This window comes from Notolepis coatsorum, assembly GCF_963971535.1.
Source record: "Notolepis coatsorum genome assembly, chromosome: 19".
In the NCBI taxonomy this organism is placed as follows: Eukaryota; Metazoa; Chordata; class Actinopteri; order Aulopiformes; family Paralepididae; genus Notolepis; species Notolepis coatsorum.
In genome coordinates, this window is record NC_140183.1 from 84,054,932 (window position 1) to 84,077,028 (window position 22,097).

The following is a 22,097-nucleotide window of genomic DNA, read 5'->3' on the forward strand; positions in this document are numbered from 1 at the left end:
GCAATTTGCATAGGCTACACAAACAAACAAGCATGCGCGCGCATGAACACACACGCACACACAAAGCTCATAGACACAGCACGTTCTGTCTCCTGAATCCACCCCCCTATCAGTGTGAAATCCATGTGACTGCCACACTCAACAAGGGCAACAGAACAGAGTGTACAGTAAAAAAGAAAACGAGCTCCTTACTGCCATCTAGTGGAGCTGGAAGGACTGAGAGGATTTACACATCCATTAATGTCCTGTGTGGTGCACATCATTTTAATGATTGACAAAATAACATTCCAGTTACCCAATACAACTTATTGACTTGGAATAATCTGCCCAATAGCATGGGTAGGCCTAAGAACATTTGTACTAAAATTACATTTATTGGTATAGCCATTAAATCCCACAATCCATTGAATCCACAGTGATAATTATGAACTTTACATAGGACATAAAGCTAAATATAATTGTGAAACTTCAATATTTACTTCGGCAACAGTAACGATTTTATAACTACCAGTATGCACCTTATTTTGGGCACTACAGTATATGCATCAATGACAAATGAACAGAAAACAAATGAGAACACTTATGGTTTATTTAATGTTGAAATATAATGAACTACTGACTTCTCCGTAAATAAAGTGATAGAAAACTACTTATTTTTCTTTAGAAGAAAATAAACAAGGTTTGACAGGGGTATCATAATTTCTTAAGTAAATAAAGTGACATAAATGTACGTATATCTTTTTTTCTTTAGAAGAAAAAAAATAAACAAGGCCCGACAGGTTAACATGATTGCAACTCAGCAAAAAAAAGAAAAAGAAAGGAAAAGAGCAAATGGTAAAAGAGGTTAAATATGGGATTGGCATGTAGACTGATTGGGTTACACACATAAATACATGTAATAATACATATGCTTCTATGATAGGTTGTCTCAAACCCACTGGGAAGTAGAAATAATCAATGCTAAAAAGAGGGTACAAATAACGAGATTAACACATACATGTTACAGTACACATGTTTCAACCTGTCTTCAATCTCTTGGTATAAAAGCTATTAAATGTCAAAACAAATGCAATAAAGTGAAGAGGAAGGCTTTTTGTAAGTTACTTCATTTTGGCAGGAGGGTAATCCTTTTGCAGCTTCTTTCTAATGATGTTCCCAAATTATTTGTTCTACTATTCTATGTGATGTGTTCAAATCAAAAAGGGGATATTCAGTAACTTTTTAAGTTCACAAATAAACTTTTGGGATATACTGAATAAACCATTACATACTGTGGGAGTGAATTCACAACCTCAGCAAAAAACTGACCAGAGAACACACATGCATTGACAAACTGACTCTATCAACAAATGTCTTTGTCCCCATGTCCCTACTCCTAATAAATGCACTTTACAAATTTTTTCTTTAAATCCCCAGAGGGCCTCTAAGTGAACAACAACAAGACAAAGTACAGAGCAGAGACAGTTATCATATTGGGGGTGTAGCAGGGATGCTAGTGAGGGTTTGGGGAAGAGAGATACATTAGCAGTTCATATCACCTAAACTTGTCTATCAACTGCACAGTGTCAGCCAAGCATAAGTGTCAATGCACTTAAGGGTTAATGATCCTATGGAAACAGTCAGGTCTTTGTAATCATCCTCCAATACAATTTGGAAGAATTTCAGGTGATATTTTTACAGGATGCTCTACAGTAGTTGTTAACACACACACACTCAAATCTACAAGTCTGTTGAGTTGATGTCGACAGACACCAGGCAAATTCAACATATCTAAAGGCATCAGATTCTTTTTTTTTGTCCACTTTTCTTCTCATCCACAGCTTACAACTAAAATATTCCTTCAAAATGTTTCTCTTTCAGATACCAGAATTACTCAGTATCTGTACACTCCCTGTGGAGATGACATTTCCCCATGATCGTCTCCACTCTTCCCATCTACCGCCCTCTTCGACCACTTCAAGCCGATGGTGGCTCCTTGCTGCAATCCTTTGGCCTTGCGACGGCAGGCCAGCTTGTGCCTGTGGAGGTGTGTAGCATTCCAGAAACGAGCAGAGCAACGTCGGCAGGAGAAAGACCCTCTGGCTCGATGTGAAGCCCGGTGGATGAAGGCTGCCAAAAGCCTATGAGACTGCTTCCCACATACACTGCACTTAAGTCGCTCCTGGGGAGTCAAGGCTCGTTGTTGGTGTCTTACAGCCATGTGGACTAGCAGCCCCGCCTTGCGGGAAAACATTGCATTGGGACAAATAGGACAGGCAAAACGTTTGACAGGGACTTTGAGCAATGATAGAATTTGGATCTTCATCCCTCTGGTTGTGACAAGTTCATACCCTCCCCCTCCCAGTTCCCCCCCTCGCCTAATCTTCAAGAGGAGAGAGGCTGGCCTTTTCTTCTTTAACTCATTCCTTAAAAAGGAATGCCTTTTTCTCTTCGCTTTGCTTCCGTCAACGCTGGCTAAACCTGAGGATTCCAATAGCTTCCCCCTCCCCCCTCTCCTCTCAGACTTTTTTTTCTTCTTCTTGTGCCTCCTCATTTCGACAGGTGGTGTTGATGATTGGATGTGCTGTTGGTGGTACTGGTGAGAAAGGGTACTTGGCTGATGGTGATGATGTGAGTGATGATGATGAAGATGATGATGATGCTCAGTGGAGGGCAGCTCTGTGAGGGGCTGGAACGGGGCTGTGGTGTGGAGGGTGTGACTACTGGAGCCTGCTGGATAAATGTGCTCCCCTTTCACACCTGCTGGGGAATGCTTGTGTTGAGGGGGCATGATAGTAGAGTTTGGGGGCAGAGGCTGAGAGTAGGGTGGGGCATTAGAGGCTGAGGGCTGGGCTGCTGCAGCATCATAGAAGAGGGGGGAATAACCAGCTGGCGGTTGTGGAGGGGGCTGTTGGTGACTATGGGCGACAACACTGTGACTGGGCCCTCCGTGGCTCTCGGTGGATGGAGCCATCTGCAATAGGGCATTGGTGGCAGCTTCACTCTCTGACGCAGATTGACCAACATCATCCCTGTTGTCTCCTGATCCATTGCCACCCTCTTGTGGGTTGGCCTGTTCAGTGCGGGTCAGTCCATGCTGTGATTGCCTGTGTCGTGTGAGGCTATTTGAGTAGGCAAAGGCTTTCCCACACACCTCGCAGCAAAACAGCTTTTCAGTTCCACCCTCGTGAACCGTCTGGTGATGGGCAGTCAGGTGGAAATGATGGCGGAAAGACTTCCAGCATATAGCACAGGTGTAAAGCCTGGGTGGGGGTTGGGTCTCTGAGCCTTGAGGCTTGACGTCTTGTGGATACGGGTAATAGGAGGAAGTGTTCCCTTGGTTCTGGCTCCTGTCTTGGGCCACGCTACATTGAGGGTTTGGGTTAAAGCTGTTCAGGCTCTCCACGACTGGTGTTGTGGGCACCTCTTCTACCTCACCTTTCTGATGTAGTTTTGCGTGCCTCCTAAGGCTCTGTGAGTAACCAAACTCTTTCCCACAGAGGCTGCACTTGTAATTCTTTGCCCCAGAGTGCACAGTTTGATGCTTGCTGAGGTGAAAAGCTTCACGGAAATATTTCCCACAAACTGTACAGTGGTGAGGCTTCTCCCCGGTGTGGACGCGATCATGCCTTCGTAGCGTTTCACGTCGTGCAAATCCTCGACCACAGACGCTGCAAAGGTAAGGGCGTGGAAGCCCACTGGGCCCAGGTCTAGGTGTGTATTGTCTGCGTTTGGGGGGTGGTCCACCGGCTGCTGGATCTTTCTTGGCTCTTGGTTTGCGGGGACGTTTGGGTTTAGGAGGCGGGTTTTGTGGGTTACTACTCATACCCCCCTGGTTTCCCCCACCTCGAAAGTTTTTATCCATGCCAGACGTTGATGAGGGTGATCCCAGAGGACCCAAGCCGAGACCCCCCAACAAACCTCCAATGATATCCCCCCTATCGTCTCTGTTCCCACTGCTACTAGCTGCCGTTATGGCAGAAATAGCATTGTTGACGGAGCTAGTGACATCATCTTCTGAGTCGTCGAGAAGAGAAGATAGGGGCAGGTGAGGCTGATGGTGATGCTGGGTTTGACTCTGGGGATGAGGATGCAATGTAGGGGCCAATGGCGCCTTTCTCAGAGCTGTGCCCGCCATCCCACTCCCACAGGGGGAGGCACCGGAGTAGCATGGAGACGGGTTACCTTGGGAACGATGGTCATCATGGTAGCCTGTGTAACGATTCCGAGAAAAGTCAGTGGGGTATTTACCATCTGTTCTATCCCTGTTGTTAGTATTCCCACCCCTTCCAGACTGAAAAAGACCATCACAACCTAACCCCGATTTTGGTTCTCCTTCACCCACTATAATAACACCATCATCATCCTCAGTTTTCCCATAAACTGCCCCTCTACTACTCTGATAACTCTCCCCTCCTCTATTCCCTCCTCCACCCATTCTGTCCTCCCCATCAGCTCCTGTCTTGCTGCCCCGTGGTTTTGGTCCCCTACCTGGCTTTCCGCAGGTGCCTGAGGCAGCATGGTTGAGTAGGGAGGTGCTCTCACGGAAGGCGCGACCACAGGCTGGACACCTGAACGGCTTTTCCTCGTGAATCTTCTCATGCCTCGTCAGTGACTCTCTACGATTGAAAGCCCGAGAGCAGGTGGAGCATCCATACGGGCGGGCCGCGGAGTGTATGACGCCATGTTGGAGCAGATGCCCCTTTTTCTTAAAGCCCTTGCCACAATCAGAGCAATGGAACATTTTGTCAGGGCTGGGGCAGGAATTGGACGGGGGCTGGGAATTATCTTGGGTGGAGTGAGGAAGGCTGGGATCAGGCTGTAATTTGATATGAATTGGGTTGGGACCAGTTGTGGAAGAATTGCTAGTGCCGGCCGCCGTTGGCTCATGCATGCGCAAATGCCTGCGAAGGCTTGACAGGTGAGTGAAGGTTTTGCTACAGTCTCCACAGTTATAGGACTCTGCGTTATCCTCTGTGGGGTCGGCTTGCATGGAGTTCTGGTTATCAGATTTAGAGTGGTGCGGACCGTTAGTGACCAACACCGAGGCTGCAGTCGAGGAGGGAGCAGAGGAGGAGGAGGAGGAGGAGGAAACAACAGATGAGGATGATGACCCTCCCATACCCGACATCCCAACCCCACCCCCAATCAATGCTGGGGGCTGACCATGGCTGAGTCCTCCTCCACTACTGCTAGTATTGGGGTTCCCACTGTGGCTGCCATGGCCATGGCTGGTGGTAGTATTAGTTTCAGATTTTCTCTGTGGCAAATAGCCAGCCATCGCCTTCTTCCTCCTACTGCTGCTTGTGCCTCCACCCCCACTGCTGTCTCCTTTACCATCATCCTTGGACAAGGATAAGTGAAGTGGCAGGGGGAGGGGCAAGCCCGCTTCCTGTTGCATGAGAGAAGCTATTTGATTGGATGAAAGAACGGGAATGCCCTGGAAGTCAAAACCACCCAGGGAAGAGGGCTGGGAACCCGGGTGGAGTGGGTGATGAGGATGTGAGTGAGAATGAGGATGGGACAGGGCGTGAGGTGGGAGCTGTTGCTGCTGGAGAGGCTGCTGTGCAGATTGCTGTGAGGCGGAGTGGCCATGCGAGTGAGAAGAATGCAAAGCCGGAGGCGGCGCAAGGCCAGAGCTAGACTCCCCCCCACCTGTCTGACTTAAACCAAGTCCCAAGTGGTTGTGGGTTCCTTGCTGAACCAGAAACTGCTCTAGGCTGGCGTTAGTAGGCACCCCAGAGAGGAAGTACTGATTAGCAGCTAACATGCAACTAAATTGTTGGTGAAGGCTCCGTGCATCAGACTGTGATGCCCCAACCAGCTGGTGTCCGAGTGAGCTGACCGCACTGCTGCTAGAGGGGTTGTTTGGAGGGGCAATGGAGCTAGAAGGGGAAGGAGAGGAAGAGGAGGGGCCAGGCGATGCTTGGGGAACAGAGAGGCCTGGATGCAGGGGAGGAGGGGGAGGGGGTGCTGATGTTACTAGTCCTCCTAACCCCCCTGCACTGACACCACTGCTGCTTCCCCCAGCAAAGTGCTCAAAGCGGCCCACCCCTGGATGTAACTGCTCCTGTGCTAGCGCTGCGTCAGAAGGGTGGAAAGAGCGCAGGAACTGGGGATAGCCTGAAGAATGGCTGGAGCTGCTGCTGCTGCTGCTACTCATTTTGCTCGACTTTGAGCGTGAGCTATGAGAAGACGAGGAAGGCTGTTGTAGGGGTGGGGGGGGGGGAGGGGCACTCATCTTGGCAAAAATGGAGGCAGAATCGGAGAAGGCGTTACCTCTGGACCCCTGCAAGGGGCCCAAGCCTAGCCCAGACAGAAGAGCTCCTGAAGACTCAGCCTGCTGCTGCTGCTGCTGCTGGAGCTGATGCTGGTGAAGTTGCACTTGTTGTTGATGCTGTAGCTGTCGCTCTAAACCAAGGCCTTTGAACTGATGGGCCTGGTGCCCACTTAACATCTCTATAATGTCCAAATTGTATTTTCCAAATTGGAACATTTCCCACTCACTGGCACATGGGGGTGCAGGGGCCACACCTCCTGCACTGGGAGCCGCAACAATGATCCCACCACTGCTTACAGATGGACTTCGACCAAGGGATGATGTCACACTGCTAACTCCTCTGGAAGTACCCGAATCACCTCGGCTTGAATCTAAATTTCGTTCAATAACACTGCTGCTACTCCCTCCTAATCGGGCACTTCGACTGCTGCTACTCCCTCCAGTCCGTCCACTGCCCCCACTCTCCATCCAAAAGGAGAGGGGACAAGTGCAGGGGAGATGTGTCTGGTGAAATGGTTATGGGGCCTTGAGGTACACAACTCAAAAGTTACTTCAATGTTGTACAGAATAGTCTTTACTGAGAAGCAGTTCAATTAATGTGTTTGCTCTGCCCGTTAGTGGGTAAATATCCGTTGTTTTCTTTAATTCAGGCAAATTCCATCATCCTGTTATTCAGCCAGGAGGTTCCTATAAATGAAAAGACAAAATAAGGGGGAAATGTGTGTTTACACGGGTTAATGAGAGCTATTTTAAATATGTGCCCCCATTTACTGTCCCTAGCAATGGGATACCAATGAACAATGTCAGGGAAATGGTCATATCATTAAATTGTTGTGCTGAATATTTAGGGATCTTTAACAACTAGTCCTATTAAGAATCCTATATATTATATATAAAAAAGAAGAAAAAAAACGATTTCTATAAACTACTTCTGAACCTTTGAGCAGGCAGTCAATCTCCATACATTTATCAATATGGACATGCAGCACATTGATTTAAACCTAGTATCTCTTGCTTGTAAGAATTTATCTTTAGGACATTTGAAAATCATTCCATTCCAAGTTTGTCTTCTCTACCAGTCACAGGGTTAACAACCATTCACTCTTTTTAACCCAGCCCTTGACAAAAGCTCTTAAACCAAAAGGTTGCCCAAAGTAAAACATTTTAAATAATATTTAAATATATCACTTACCCCAGAATGGTTGTGTTGGACAACTGCACCCTCAGCCTCCTTTTGCCATTGACCATGTTGACACAGTGGCCATTTTGCTCTTATGTCATGGTCAGGCTGGATTCCTTTCCACCCAAGGTGGGAACAGGGTGGAAACTAACCAAAACTGAGCATGACATAAGAGCAAAATGGCCACCGTGTGAATATGGTCAATACTTGGTTCAGTTGGTGGCTGTACCCAGTGGGCAGAACGCAACACTTAGCTTCCATGTAGCACCTTAATTAGCTTCCAAATTTCTCAAATCTAAAAAAATAAACCAGAAAAGACACTCAAAGGTTGAATATTACTGGGTTGCTTCGGTAGCAGACACAAAATACAGAATTCACATACTTTGAAAAAGTGCAGGGTGTTCCGTCACTGAAACTGTCAAATGTAAAGTTTCTACTTGCCACTTCAACGATAACTTACATTGAGTAACATTTAATATTAGATGCATTGTTAAATCTTTTGATTGAGCATATTACATTGAGTCAGCATGGTCAGTTAATTTGACAGTGCTAGAAACAATGCTACAGTGACAAAATGCCTCAGACTTCCTAAAAGTAGGTGCACCTCTACTATGAAGACAAGTAAAGTGATTTCCATCCATATTTGACCATGTTTAGCAAGTTAGTTGAATAGATGGGCATGGAAGCTAATAGAGATGCTGTAAAGAAACTAACAGCTTCTGCCCCAGGGGTAAAGCCATCTGTAAAAGCTAGTTAATGGAGACACACTGCCGAGGGTCCCTGTCCAACAGGCTGACCTTGGAGATTGGAGATACTGTACAATAGTATACAGGAGATATTCTACATTGGGTAACCTTTCCCTTGGACCCCATCCCTCACCTACTCTAATGGTTTCTGCAAGGTATCCGACACAGTGCTCTTACCCGAGTTGAGAAAGTGTGGATCGTGGGCAGTATAATTTATATTTATTTTACTGAGGAATGATAAGAGTAGAGAGATGTGACAGCATGGTATAAGCCAGGACTCAAACCCATGTTTTATCAGTGTACGACAGTATACACTGTGCAACACAATTGAACCACATATTTCCAATGCAATTTTTTTTCATCGTCATAGGACATTAAATTATAAACAAACAGTTGCTTAAATCTAAATGTTCTACCTGGGGGCAGAGTCACAGTGTTGTCACCCATAGTCACCAACAGCCCTCTCCAGTCAGTCCAACTATCAAGTTGTGATCTAGTCTGAAGATTTCCCTTTCATGAAATATCCACGAATTGCGTCCCAGGTTCCCAATGTACCAAAACCTAAAAAAGGAGAATATCATTCAATTTAAGGATTCAGGGTTTAAGACAGTTCAATCAGTATTTATAGATGTCTACTTTCAACTTGACAGCAAAAACAAACAAACATTCTACAACGGACTGCATTTGCTTTCCGGTCTGTTATTGATATTAGCAAGCGCTGCGACAGGAAATCAACTACAGTCCAAGCTCTTAGCTAGCAATGCAATTCCACTGAACCCGTCACAGACAAGTTCCTGCATTGACAATAAAAGCAGACTTTGTGGACTCATGCCATGTCTGAGCTTTAAGGGTGGTGATAGACTGGGCAACTTTCTGGGAAACATGATAGGTCCAATGTGCTTGCCAACAGGAGGGTAAATATACAATATAATGTATCTAGGCAACAAGAGGTTGCCATGCAATCACTATAAATGTGAAGACATCCACTTTTCCAACATTGCCCAAAAAGTTGGCCAGTCTATCACCACCATAATAGCACATCCGAAGTAGCTTCATGATCTTATACTAGTGCTAAGAGTTACTCAATCGATAATTCACCAACATCCCCAAGAAATCATCTAGGCTATTGTCAGTCACCTTTTCCATTTTTTCCTCAGTTAGTTTGAACACAGAGCCATCAGTGTGATATCACATATCATTTCTAGTTCATGTTAAATAATTCAGATCAGGTGTTCCTAGGGGGAAAGGGATAGCATAGCTTGCAGAAGAAATTCAGTGGCAATCGCCTTTAGAAAAACAGGTAGAAAGGTGACCAGACATCTTCCATTTTCAAAAACAGGTCCTTCAATGTGCTCCTTTTTCAAATCATTGACATTTTTATTATCAAATTAAGAAAATTTAATTCATGGCTTGTTTATTTATAACTTGTTTTGGCACCATTTCAAGCCTCCCTACGACGCAGGTCTGCCCTCGTAGCTTGGTTGTTGTTGTTAGTCCAATCAGGGCAGTAGGGCACTATCATTTGTTTATTCTGTTGCCAGAAAATAGCAGACTGAACACTATGGGAGTGTTACCAAAGTCTGTCTAAAGAGATGTGTGGTCACTCTGCCGCCATCTTGATAATGGGGACTGACAAGACCTGACCCCTATCTCTTTGAAATGTCACCCATATCCAAGAATGTGTCATAAATGTCAGTTTTTCTTTCATATTTGAAGTCACTGGTAAATTGCTGACAACACAGAATGGTTATTGTGGTCAAAAAGGACAATTCTGTGATAGAAAAATGGCTTTTATCTACTTTGTCCAGCTTCTACATATGCGCCACCTGCCATAGTTGGTTACCATGGCAACCACTCACTGTATGATTCCCAGCCTTTTAGCAGAGATTGTGATTCATTCAACATCTTTAAGTCACATTTAACCTCAAGATAAAGTAGATTATAGTTTTACTCAAATTACATTTAATAATTTTCTCTGAATACGGTTTGTTTATTTTGTAAGTAGTTTCTTTTTTTTTGCTGCCATCTTTAGTGTTATGGATTTCGTCACTGAAAACTGCCACACTGCTCCGTCTCTATAGTAACATCTTTCACGTTAGGCTACATGTAATGTTGAGCAGGCTTGACGTTTAACATCTGCCACTAGTCAAATGCTGTTACATTATGGCTGTGGCTGGTAAGTTTGTCTATACTCACCACTTCGGCAGATAACCAAACATCAATTGAAGGTTATTTTGGAATAGGATATTTAATTTGGTTTTTTGAATTTTTGAGAATAAATACACACCTCGTGACTGGTGGACAAAAAGTACATTTCCTAACCAGGTGCTGAGCAAACAAGGAGGGAATAGACAAACAATGCCTCCTACAAATGCATATGCAACAGGTCTGTCAATAGTGGCAATCTGCTAGGTAGACACAATACAGAATTAATCAATCATAAGTCTTAATAGTCAATAGTGTAGGACTTTCAAATAGGTAATTTATTTTCTGAGTAAGGGTTACCTTCACAGACCAAAGCAGACCATTTCCACAGACTCCAACCCCCCCCCCCCCCCCCCCCCCCCTCAAAAAAGAACAACAACAAATGGTTACCTTAACTCATTCAGCGCCGGGGATTTTCTTCATCCTGTTCTAGCTAGGCCACGCTTTAAAGATAGGGGTGCGTCACCTTGTTTGTAGAGCTATATCTATATTCTATATTATAGCTATGGATACAATACTATGGTCATTTGACAGTAACCATCTTCTGTCCACGATGCAAAAAAGAATAAATGTGTTCATGTATACGTTCGCGTGTTATCCCGTGGTGAATATAAGTATAGTTTCGGAGTGATCCGGGCTAATTCCTGGAAAGCTGAATTATAGGGCGCTACATGAATTCTACTAAAAGCAATGGCATTTCATCCCTGGACACGCTACTATTTCCAAATCAAATGTATATAATAGGTATTATGTTTCATCATGAATGCATGAAAGGGGGGGGGGGGGGGGTCGTTTGTGATGCTTTGATTGCCAGTAACAGCATTTGTTTTGAAAACTACACACGCTGATCAGCTGGATTGATATGAAAACATTGTTGGATCAAGCTGAAATTGATGTCAGATAGTCCTTACCTTTGATCTGGGCTATTCCAAAAAGAATATTCCAATTGTCTGATCACGATTTCCAGTATTGGTGTCCATCTGGTCCCGGACATAATTTGGCACAATTTATGGATAGAGTGTGCCAGATGCGTTTCGAAGTGGTTGGATGAAGCAATTTACTCTGCTCTATCTAAATTTAGAGCCCGGAGGGATTTAAGTGTAACACAGGGTGAGATATAAGGTTTCAAAGGGTGGGCGACACTGCCATCTAGCAGGATGCGACCGGTATTGCACTTTGGCAAACTCAGAATCCTTTCCTATGGCAACACCGAGGTCAGTGGATGAATAATGAATAAAAATATTGAATAAAAGAAAAAATTACCAAATAACGAGTTTACTCGTTGTTGGCGTTCAACGCATGACGCCCAATAACCAGTAAACTCGTTGTTGGCGGGGAATGAGTTAAGGTTACATCACAAATATACATGATTTGAGTCACATGAACGACCCAACAAAGTGGAAATTACGAGTGGGAAAGTCAGGTTTTTTTATGATATCAGAGTTGCTGAGATGTGGGCATGCAGATAAATACACATGCATAAAGTCAATGGGTCTCATTCCCGAACGAAGTTACGACAAAATATTTCATCTTAGCCAGATTTCGGCCCATTTAAGACATATTAGGGCTGGGAGTGGGAGTTCCCAAACTTTCCTGAGATCTTATTTGATCGTGGCTGAGAGCAGATTTAAGAGTGCTGAGGAGCACACTTAAATATGCTCTCAGCCCACGATCAAATCTCATGATTGATTGACTAATTTAAAATGTTATTATAACTTGACAGACTGTGTTCTCATAGTGATTCCTTCACGTCAACGCTACAGGCCTCCTTGGAATTAATTACTTAATCATAATTAAAATAAATATGACAATATTTATACGATAAGAAATTACGCATTTGATGTCGGAAAAATAGATAATATGGATTCATCTGATCACAGGGCAGCTGCTTAACCATATCTGAACCAGCTATTTTGGACAAATGTATAATTACTTTAATTACTCAGATATTCAAACACAATTAGGCTATTATTGTGAAATGATTGAAAATAATAATAATTTAATGCCTTCTGTGGAATTTGTATTTCTTATTTGTTACACATCTGTTTTAATGATTAATTATATACATTTGAAAGAATGCAGGTCAACATGCAATGTATCCCATTGATTGGTATACAATGGGACAGAGCTTTGTTTGATTGATTGATTGATTGATTGATTGATTGAAAACTTTATTAACAGATTGCAGAATGGGTACAGTACAGTATACAGCTCAATTACATAAGGGGATGCAGACCAGAGAAAGAATTTCGTCTTGTTTACATCAGGGTCCCCCATTTTCAATTCATCATAACATATATGACACACACGACACAGATAGACAGTACTGCTACATCTATACATTTATGACATACCAGATTTGCAAATACAGTACTGTTTGTGATACAAAAAGAGTCCAGAAAAGAGAGTACATTTGACGTAGAAACTGTTGAAGGAGGTTGGGTAGGAGGGGTGGGTGGGGGATAGACTTACACTGTACAAGCAAAACTGTACATTGGAATATTGACAAAACCATACTTGGTCATTTACTGTACATTGGAGGGGGTTGATATAGCTATAAACCTGCATTCCTTCGAATATATCATTAATCAATTAAACTTATATTGAAATACACTATATAGCCTATACACCAACACTGAAATGACAGTGGATAAATAAATAAGAACTAAAGCTAATCGGTGGAAATAGACTGCATTAATATTCCATAACAAGTCTTGTGCGCGCCTACGAATGAACAGTAGCCTATAGGCTTAATTATGGAATAATAAGCCATACTGCGTTCATTCATTACGCCCGCTGTAGGCTATATATATTATATGTCATTCATTCATTCATATACAGTACTGCACGCGCGTGTGTGTGTGTGTGTGTGCGCGCGCGCGCGCTGCAGCAGGTGTGTACCGCGAGCTGTATATGATGCCAATACATTAATCTAATCTAGTTTTGATGGGCGCAAGCGTGATTACGAAACCTAGCCGCATTTCTCGGAGACGCTCTCTGATTGGCACTGACTGACGCTAGGTTTCGTAATAACGCGGCTCGCAAGACTCGCAAAGCACTTCCGCCATTCCATTTCACACAGCTGCGTCACCAGTTGCCTTATAAGGAGCTATGGAGGCGTTGTTTTGTATGCAAATGAGCTGAACGGGAACGCGCTTTCGAGTTTAAGACAGAATGCCATTCTCCAAGCAGATATCAGATAATATAATTTGTGCAACCTTTTCAGCCACTTAAGACATATTACCAGCACGTTCAGGACAGAGTGTACTTGTCATAGATTATGTCTCAGTGGTTCCAAGATAAGTCTTCCAGAATATATCTTTGAAAAAATTTCGGGAATGAGACCCAGTGTTCTTAAAGGGGAACTATCTTATAAATTGCCTTTTTCAGTGTTTAGCATTGTTTCCTAGCTATGTGGACTTATATTAATAATGATCTATGTCTCTAATTCTCATATTGGCGCATTCTTCCAATTCTCCTCTCACAATATTCACCCTCACTGAACTGAGTCATCTGAAAATGTGATGATTTGTGATGTCAGAGAGACTCAGCTGCATGATAATGTGGCAGATGCCACCAGGCCACACAGTGGTTTAGGAGCCCAGCCTCAAAACGGCTCGAGATCTTGAGGTCGAAAAATGCTGTTTTTGAGGACTTGATTAGAAATACAAAACAATGAATTAAAAAAAAATATAATTACAGAGGTGTTCCATAAACTCACAGGAATTGTGTAAAAGTGCCCAAATAGTGAAAGAAATAGTAAAATAGTTCCCCTTTAAGGGCTTTATTTGGGAGGAATCATAGTGATTCCTTCATGTCAACTCTACAGGCCTCCTTGGGATTAATTAATCATAATTTAAATAAATATGTCAATATTTGTATGATAAAAAATTTTGCATTTGATGTCAGAAAAATAAATAATATGGATTCATCTGATCACAGGGCAGCTGGATTAACCATATCTGAACCAGCTATTTTGGACAAATGTATAATTACTTAATTACTCAGATATTCCTCAGATTATTAATGCCTTCTGTGGCATTTGTATTTCTTATTAGTTAAATATCTGTTTTATTGATTAATTATACATTTGAAAGAATGCAGGTTATAGCCAACATGCAATATATCCCATTCATTTACAATGGGACAGACATTTGTCGTTTTATATAGCTATAACCTGCATTCTTTCAAATATATCATTAATCAATAAAACAGATATTCAAATACACTATGTAGCCTACTACACCAACACTGCAAATGACAGTGGATAAATAAATAAGAACTAACGCTATTGCGTGGATATATCTATAGTGGAATAGAAGAAGAAGAAGAAGAAGTTTTGCCTTTGAGAACCAATGGTTCTCGAGCCGTAACGGCTCATGGGGCAGGAGCCTATCTCCTGTTTCCGTAGCGTGAGGCAGCTTGATGTACAAGTACACCCCTTGGACATGACGCTAGTATGTCGCAAGGACTTCCCCCCAACCCTACGCGCATAAATGTTCCCTCGCGGTCGCACAGAACAGATGATTATTATGCATGAATAGTAGGAAACATGTTTGTATAGGAAATTACTAGTTTTAGTTTAGTTTTTGTAAATATTGCCTTGAAATAGAGAAGCTGAAAAAGGTAGCAGGATGTAGCCTTCAATATATAAAGAAATTATATTGTCAACAGATATGGTTGAAAAACAAACAATGTTTTAAATGTAATTGTAGATACAATATTGTAGTTACAATTTCTTTAATTGAATTAACTTAAACTAGAAAAGTAAATACAAACTAAATTAACAATGTAACTTACAGTTTATAGAAGGACAGTTTCCTTCTGAAGCACAACTTAATGCCTCATTCTTCCAGTCGGGACCATTTGTCACATAGTGAGAGCTCCACAGATCACGCAAACCCCCACAGGGCTTGTATTTTGGTTTTGCACTTCTCGTTCTTTGTTATGTTAGTATTGGTATCCTATTATTATGCAAAGTCTAGGTGATAGATAAGTGCCGGGTAGTGTAGTTGAAGACACCTGACGACCTGCGCTATTGTTATAAGACGGTGGGTACTTAGCGCACAACAAATGAGTGGAGTGCATTTTTGTGTGTGCACGCGTGCACATCCGTGCGCGACTGCGCATACACATCCGTGCGCGACTGCGCGTACTTCTGCTCAGAAAACTGCTAGACGGCGTGGTACCCCATGGGACCACCACTGCATCACTGACTGCATTCATTCATTACACGCGTAGACTATATACAGTACTGCGCGCACGTGCGTGTGTGTGTGTGTGCGTGCACTGCAGCAGGTGGCCACGAACTGTATGATGACAATACATTAATAATCTAATCTCATTTTGATCCGTCGCAAAGCGCTTCCACTACCTATATCGGCCACCATTTCCACACGGCTGCATCATAGTCAGTTGCATTATAATGAGCTGGACAGGTGTGTCTTAACTCTTATATACTTTTTGCGATTTCATTTGCACACGGCTCTGTTGGCTGGCTTTATAAGGAGCTGCCGGAGGCGTGTCTGTATGCAAATAAACTAAACTGGAACGCGCGTTCATGTTTGTCAATGAGTGACATTCCTCATTGTGGGCATCCCAGCTGGGTAGCCCCTTCCGTGACTGATGTGCAAGCCAGGGGCTTTTGAATCCGCAGTCACTCGCAGCTCCATAGCTCGCAGGCTCATTTGGACCACCAAGCACTGCTTATAAGCTCGGGGTGGGTCCGAAATATATCAGATATGAATTTCAAAGGTACCCAGCATACAATTAGGGGTTCACACACAGCCGCGCCGGGGTCTGAAAGCTTGGAGTTGCTAATAAACATTTTAAATCATTTTTATAAAACGAGTGGTACTACTCACAGAGCGAGCCGCGTATTTCCGTATTTGGCTGCCTGGTGCGCATCATGCACCCAACGCCGGAAATAATGCCGTGTTGACCAGTTTATAAAAATGATTTTAAATGTTTATTAGGAACTCCGAGCTTTCAGACCCCGGCGCGGCTGTGTGTGAACCCCTAATTGTACGCTGGGTACCTTTGAAATTCATATCTGATATATTTCGGACCCACCCCGAGCTTATAAGCAGTGCTTGGTGGTCCAAATTAGCCTGCGAGCTATGGAGCTGCGAGTGACTGCGGATTCAAAAGCCCCTGGCTTGCACAGCGCAGTCACGGAAGAGGCTACCCAGCTGGGATAGTTTTTGCCACTTAAGACAGGTTCTCCACGCGTTGGTGAATCCGGGTGTAATTGTCGGCGAGTTTGTCTTAGGCGGTTCCAAGATGGTTGCCCTAAGAGAAATCTTTTAGCAATGTTGGTGAATGAGACCCATTGTTAATATAAACAATAATCATTATTATTGTTATGTGTAATATAGTTGTGTGTTGCATAATTTGAGGGAAAACCAGTGCCTCACAATTTATCATGTCTGGGGTTGGGTATTGTCTGAATTTCTTCAATTCCGGTGATAAAACAGATCCTTTAAAATTATTCTGGTGCCAAAACAGATCCTTTAAAATGATGCCAGTTCTAAAAACTGAAGGGTGGGGATCGAACGTTGTGAACAAGCGACTCCTACAAGTCGGTTGGTGCGCCTGCGCAGTAGAATCAGGAAGTGTCGGGGGCAGCGTGAGCCTCCCACGCGTTACTCCTCGACACTGAGAGATCGAGCTGCGCAGGTGAAAAGATGCGACTGCTGTTACCTCAAGTACCGGAGGGGACTTGTGCTATGTATGACTTAGTCCACATTGCAGCCGGCTTGTGGGAGGCAAGAAACAGCGTTCGTGACAGGGGAGGGTTGAATTGGATGATACGAAATTGGGATGGGAGAAAATATAGAAAAATGGGAGAAAAAGTGGATCAAAACAAAAAAATGATGCCAGTTCTTAAACAGTGCCAAAAGAAAAGGGGGAGGTTCACCCAAAATAAAAATGTCTACCGTTATTCCAATACAATGGAGCTGAATGGCACTCAGCTTGTTGTGCTCAAAACAGCAAAAATACATTAGAAAAACTTAAAGCCAATGTCTCTTTCCAGAAACCATGACCCTGGAGATATCTGCCATCACTCCAATACAGTGGAGGTAAATGGCACTCGGTTTGTTGTGCTTAGCACATAATAAAATACATTCAAAAGCAATGTCTTTCCAGATACCATGACCCGGCTACTCAAGATAATCCTCAGAACTTGTTGTGAGCAGTTTCAAGTAGGAAATATTTTGTACAGACATACACCTGCATTCATTATTCTGGGGTGTGTGGTTCAGTAGAAAATAGTTCCTACATGAAAACGCTCACAACTAAGTCTGTGAATTATCTTGACTAACCGGGTCATGATGATTTCATTATGAATTGAAAACGGGGGACCCTGATGTAAACAAGACGAAAGTCTTTCTCTGGTCTGCATCCCCTTAACAATTGTGTGTATTGAGCCGTACTGTATTGTACCCATCCCGCAATCTGTTAATAAAGTTTTCAATCAATGATTTCTGGAAAGAGACATTGCTTTTGAGTTTTTCAATTTTTGTATACTTTGAGTGCCACATTGGAGTGATAGCAGACATATCTATGGTAGATATCTCCAAAACTAGGCAAATCACAGATAAAAGGATCTGGGTGGATAGATAGCACTCCGGGTAAAGTGGAAACATATATATATATATATTTTTTGGGTGAACTGCCCCTTTAAAAATTTTAAGAAATGAAAATTATGCAAATACCGAATCACCTATTTAAACTTGGTGAATGGCATCTCTTGTTCCATCACAGAGCCATTGTTACATCCATAACTCTCGCTTTGTCCCCTCTGACCTGCCTCTGAAAACCAGCATCACGGATCAAATTCATGGCTGCACCACACTGCTTACAGTATGAGTGTATTTGATTTGTTTGGTTTTATTAATGTACTTGAAAGTTTAGCCACAGAAACAGGTAGCAAAAAGACCTCTGCTAGCCATTCAATTCGGAGGACATAGGCAATTTTTCTGTCGCTGGATTTCGGTGCTTAGTTCTGTGCCACATTCGGCCCAGGTAGTTTAACCACGTTGGAACCGGTACCGCTCGATACCCAACCCTATTGCGTCCATGATGTTATTTTCAGAGTTTCCAAACAAAGCACTTGAATGCTTGAGATGTTGTATTTACCTCCATACTGTTAATAACACTTTGAGTGCCGAAAGACGTGTTAAGACGTCATTCCTAGCCATGCTCAAGTTGCCGAAGACGCCGTAACTCGTCTTTGATATCAATATTTCAAAAATCTGTGATCGGAATCATATTTTCCACCCGCAGCCCTGAGACCCACCGAAATGCCCCACTGAACTCTCTAGCGGTTCAAGAGCGCCATCTGGTGGCCGATCGGCGCAATCGCCAAACAGGAAGTGATATGGGTGAAGTGCTGATCGCCCATATTACTTCCGGGCACTCTCTATAGCTCCCGGCACTCGCGCTCGATACAATACATAGCGATCCGTTGCCAATAACTCGATAAACAACATGATTTGGACGTATATACTATTATACAACCTGGAAATGGACCGGATATTTCTACATCCCATAATAGGAAAATGTCTGTTCCACGCTCATCGCCCAACGGCGCGACGAAGATACGGTAAGATTCAGCGTTATTTTTCAATGTGTACGATACTAACTGCTATGATGAACATTTGACCCACATTAGATGAATGGTATAACGCTGCCCACGGAATTATAAACGCCCCCTCGGCCATCTGGTCAACATCAGATGACGTGTAGTAACTTCCAGAAGTACGTGCCGTTGAAATTTATTATCTGGCACAGATCGCTATCAAACTGTATTTCATCATCAATATAATGCATTTGGAGCTATAAATCACGTTCTGGAGAAAGCTGCAGAAAGAGATGAAAACATACTTATACATTAGACCATATTTTAGTATGAATAATTTGTGAATGAAAAAGTTTAACGTTGCTTCACCCTGAACAATACATATAGGACTTTGAATGGGCCCTAATAATGGCAATCTAGCAATATGATTTAAAAAGTTATAGCCCTGCAAAGAAGGGGAACTTCTCCATAGATAAATAGAGCTGGCAACCCATGGTATATAATGAATTTAACCTCCGGCACCCAAAGTGTTAAGTGTGAGCTTCCCATGAGGACTTTCTGATTCAGTTCAGGTTCAGGGGGTGCATTTTAAAGCTGATTAATTTGCAATATTATCTATCTTCCACCCCCCCCCCCCCCCCCCCCCCCCCCATTATTGATTGAAAACTGTATTAACAGATTGCAGAATGGGTACAATACAGTACAGCTCAATACACACAATTGTTAAGGGGATGCAGACCAGAGAAAGGCTTTCCTCTTGTTTACATCAGGGTCCCCCATTTTCAATTCATCATATTATTATTATTATTATTATTTGTATTAACTGTCCACATTTTCTATTATAATGGGCTAACAAAATGTAGTATAACCACTTTGCTTGAGCCAACTGAAAAGTAAACCAACCCCGGTCCAGATGGGTATACTTTGCATCTCAGTTTCATTTCTTTATTCTTACCGTTTCCCTTAATCCAAGAAAATGGAACTACAGTGGAGTGAATTCTCCCGACAGATGGAAATAATATCTCGCACATTTGACGACCTCTCATTTTTAATGGGGAAATAGAAATCCTGTGAAGAAAGAAAGGAAATTCTGAAATCAACATCCGATTCACAGCCACTGCACAATAATATAAACACCAGGAACGTTAGTTAATAAACCATAATAATAATAATAATGCAATAATAACGCATGCACTCGCGGTGGTGGTGGTGGTGGCACACTGTGATGATAGTATTGGGCTAACGTTTGCACACACACAAAAAATCATAAGACGCTAGTCTATATGAATTGAAAATGGGGGACCCTGATGGAAACAAGACAAACGTCTTTCTCAGGTCTGCATCCCCTTAACAATTGTATGTATTGAGCCGTACTGTATTGTACCCATTCTGCAATCTGTTAAATAAAGTTTTCATTCATTCATTCATTCACGCGCTCGCATGCAAAACTTCAGTTTCAAAGGATCTATAAGATGCTAAGTGTTGCATGCAAGTTATGATTTTTTTTCCTTGTATTGCTCAGCTTGTTATTCCAGCGCGTTGCAAGATGTCACACGCAGTATAGAAAACACACACACAATAATAACCAATGTAGCTCATCATGTTAGCTTGCATTCTTAACCACAATAATCAGATGCATGCCGACCATACCAATAATGTCTGCTGCGTAAAGTACATTCAGCAAATGTTTACCTACGCGTCCAGTAGTTTCAGAGCCGCAGCCAGATGGACGAGGCCTGCTGTCACGCCTTCTAAACATTTAGCTACAACTACCATCCATCCGCGTCCATGTCTGCAGAGCCGTGTTCACTGACGCCGCGGAGCCACTCTCCCTCGAAACTATATTAGCAATGGATGCTGCGACTGTTTCCTCGCCATTTGATTACATAATAAGTCCGTAACGACATTATTAAGGCTGTTGTTAGTGAGAGATTTTGTCGACTGAAATATTTTGGACGGTCCGTGGTAATAATATTTTTGGGGTAAAAGTGAGTGACGTGTGCGTCCTTTCCGGCCCGTGGAATATTTCCGGGTAGCGGCGGCACCAGCTGCAGCGCAGTTTGTGGCGGATAGTTTATTTTAGCGAACAACAAGTAAAGCATTGACTTGTTTATTATAGATTCCATTGCTACCGGTATCTTCTTACAAATAAGTTGCAAGTGAGCAGGTTTATTACACCTATTTGAGGATCAATCTAAAAAAAAGATTGCTTCAGACTCTCTGCGGGAAGTTGTGGCCATTTTGTCGGGCTTCCTTAATGGTGGTGTTTATTATAGGCCGACCAACTCTTATTCTAAGCATTCTTTCAACGGGACCTATTAGACGCGATCTCAGGGGTAGAGATGCAAGGTATTTTTTATACGATTTCAGTATATAGCCTAAGCCTAATACAGTGGTTATCAATCTTTGTCAGTGTCAATGACCCCCCATCATTAGGCTGAGGACCCCCATTTTGATACGATTTTGTCTCAGGGACCCCATCTGAGAATATTTTTGTTAGATATGATTATGTCCACAAATATTTTTGCTATCTATACTGAGGTTGAGGAGAAAACACTGGAGAAAGTAACATCTCAGAATGGTAACCCATATCTACCATTAGGCAAATAACATTTTCCTATTTTTCGGGTATCCGCTAGAACCTGAAGGACCCCTGGGGCCACGTTGAAAACCACTGGCCTGGTCAGTCTATAACTTTTAAAGATCAGCCTATTACATCTATGATAAAATGAGCATGGATGGACATAATAGGCTCAGAGTGTAGTAGTGTAGATGGTAGGCAGTGGTGTAGTAGTTGAATACTTAATAATAGATCTTTCTCAAATTTGAGAAGTCTGTACACTATTTTATTATTATCATTACTATTACTAATATTATATTATTATTCTATTACTATTGCTATTATTACCTCTTCTGCTTTATTACTATTGCTATTATTACATTCTGCCTGTATACCTCCCCTCCCCAATGTTGTTTGATACCTGACTTTCCCCAAGGGGATTAATAAAGGAATTTGACTTGACAGTTCGGTGTAGGGGGCATGCCATCCAGATAAAAAAAAAAATCACAATCAACCTCTAAATGTTTATTTATATTGTGTTTTTAGAGGCCATAGGTCATACG

General features: G+C 42.8%; 1 protein-coding gene across 4 annotated transcripts; it reads right to left on the reverse strand.

Annotated features, from left to right (window-relative positions):
• Positions 1-329: 329 nt before the first annotated feature.
• On the reverse strand, positions 330-20,933 carry LOC311245813 (uncharacterized protein). 4 transcript variants are annotated; one of them, XM_084335804.1, is made up of 5 exons: positions 20,671-20,933; positions 19,930-20,042; positions 8,602-8,746; positions 4,471-6,946; positions 330-4,191 (listed from the first exon to the last, which is right to left on the reverse strand). In XM_084335804.1, exons 4-5 carry the CDS (start codon positions 6,725-6,727, stop codon positions 1,874-1,876), a joined length of 4,575 nt encoding a protein of 1,524 aa, XP_084191930.1. In that variant the 5' UTR covers positions 6,728-6,946; positions 8,602-8,746; positions 19,930-20,042; positions 20,671-20,933; the 3' UTR covers positions 330-1,873. The 4 variants fall into 4 exon arrangements, with proteins under 4 accessions (XP_084191930.1, XP_084191929.1, XP_084191932.1 ...); XM_084335803.1 differs by having other exon boundaries at positions 20,667-20,933; XM_084335806.1 differs by lacking the exon at positions 4,471-6,946 and having other exon boundaries at positions 20,667-20,933.
• Positions 20,934-22,097: the final 1,164 nt, after the last annotated feature.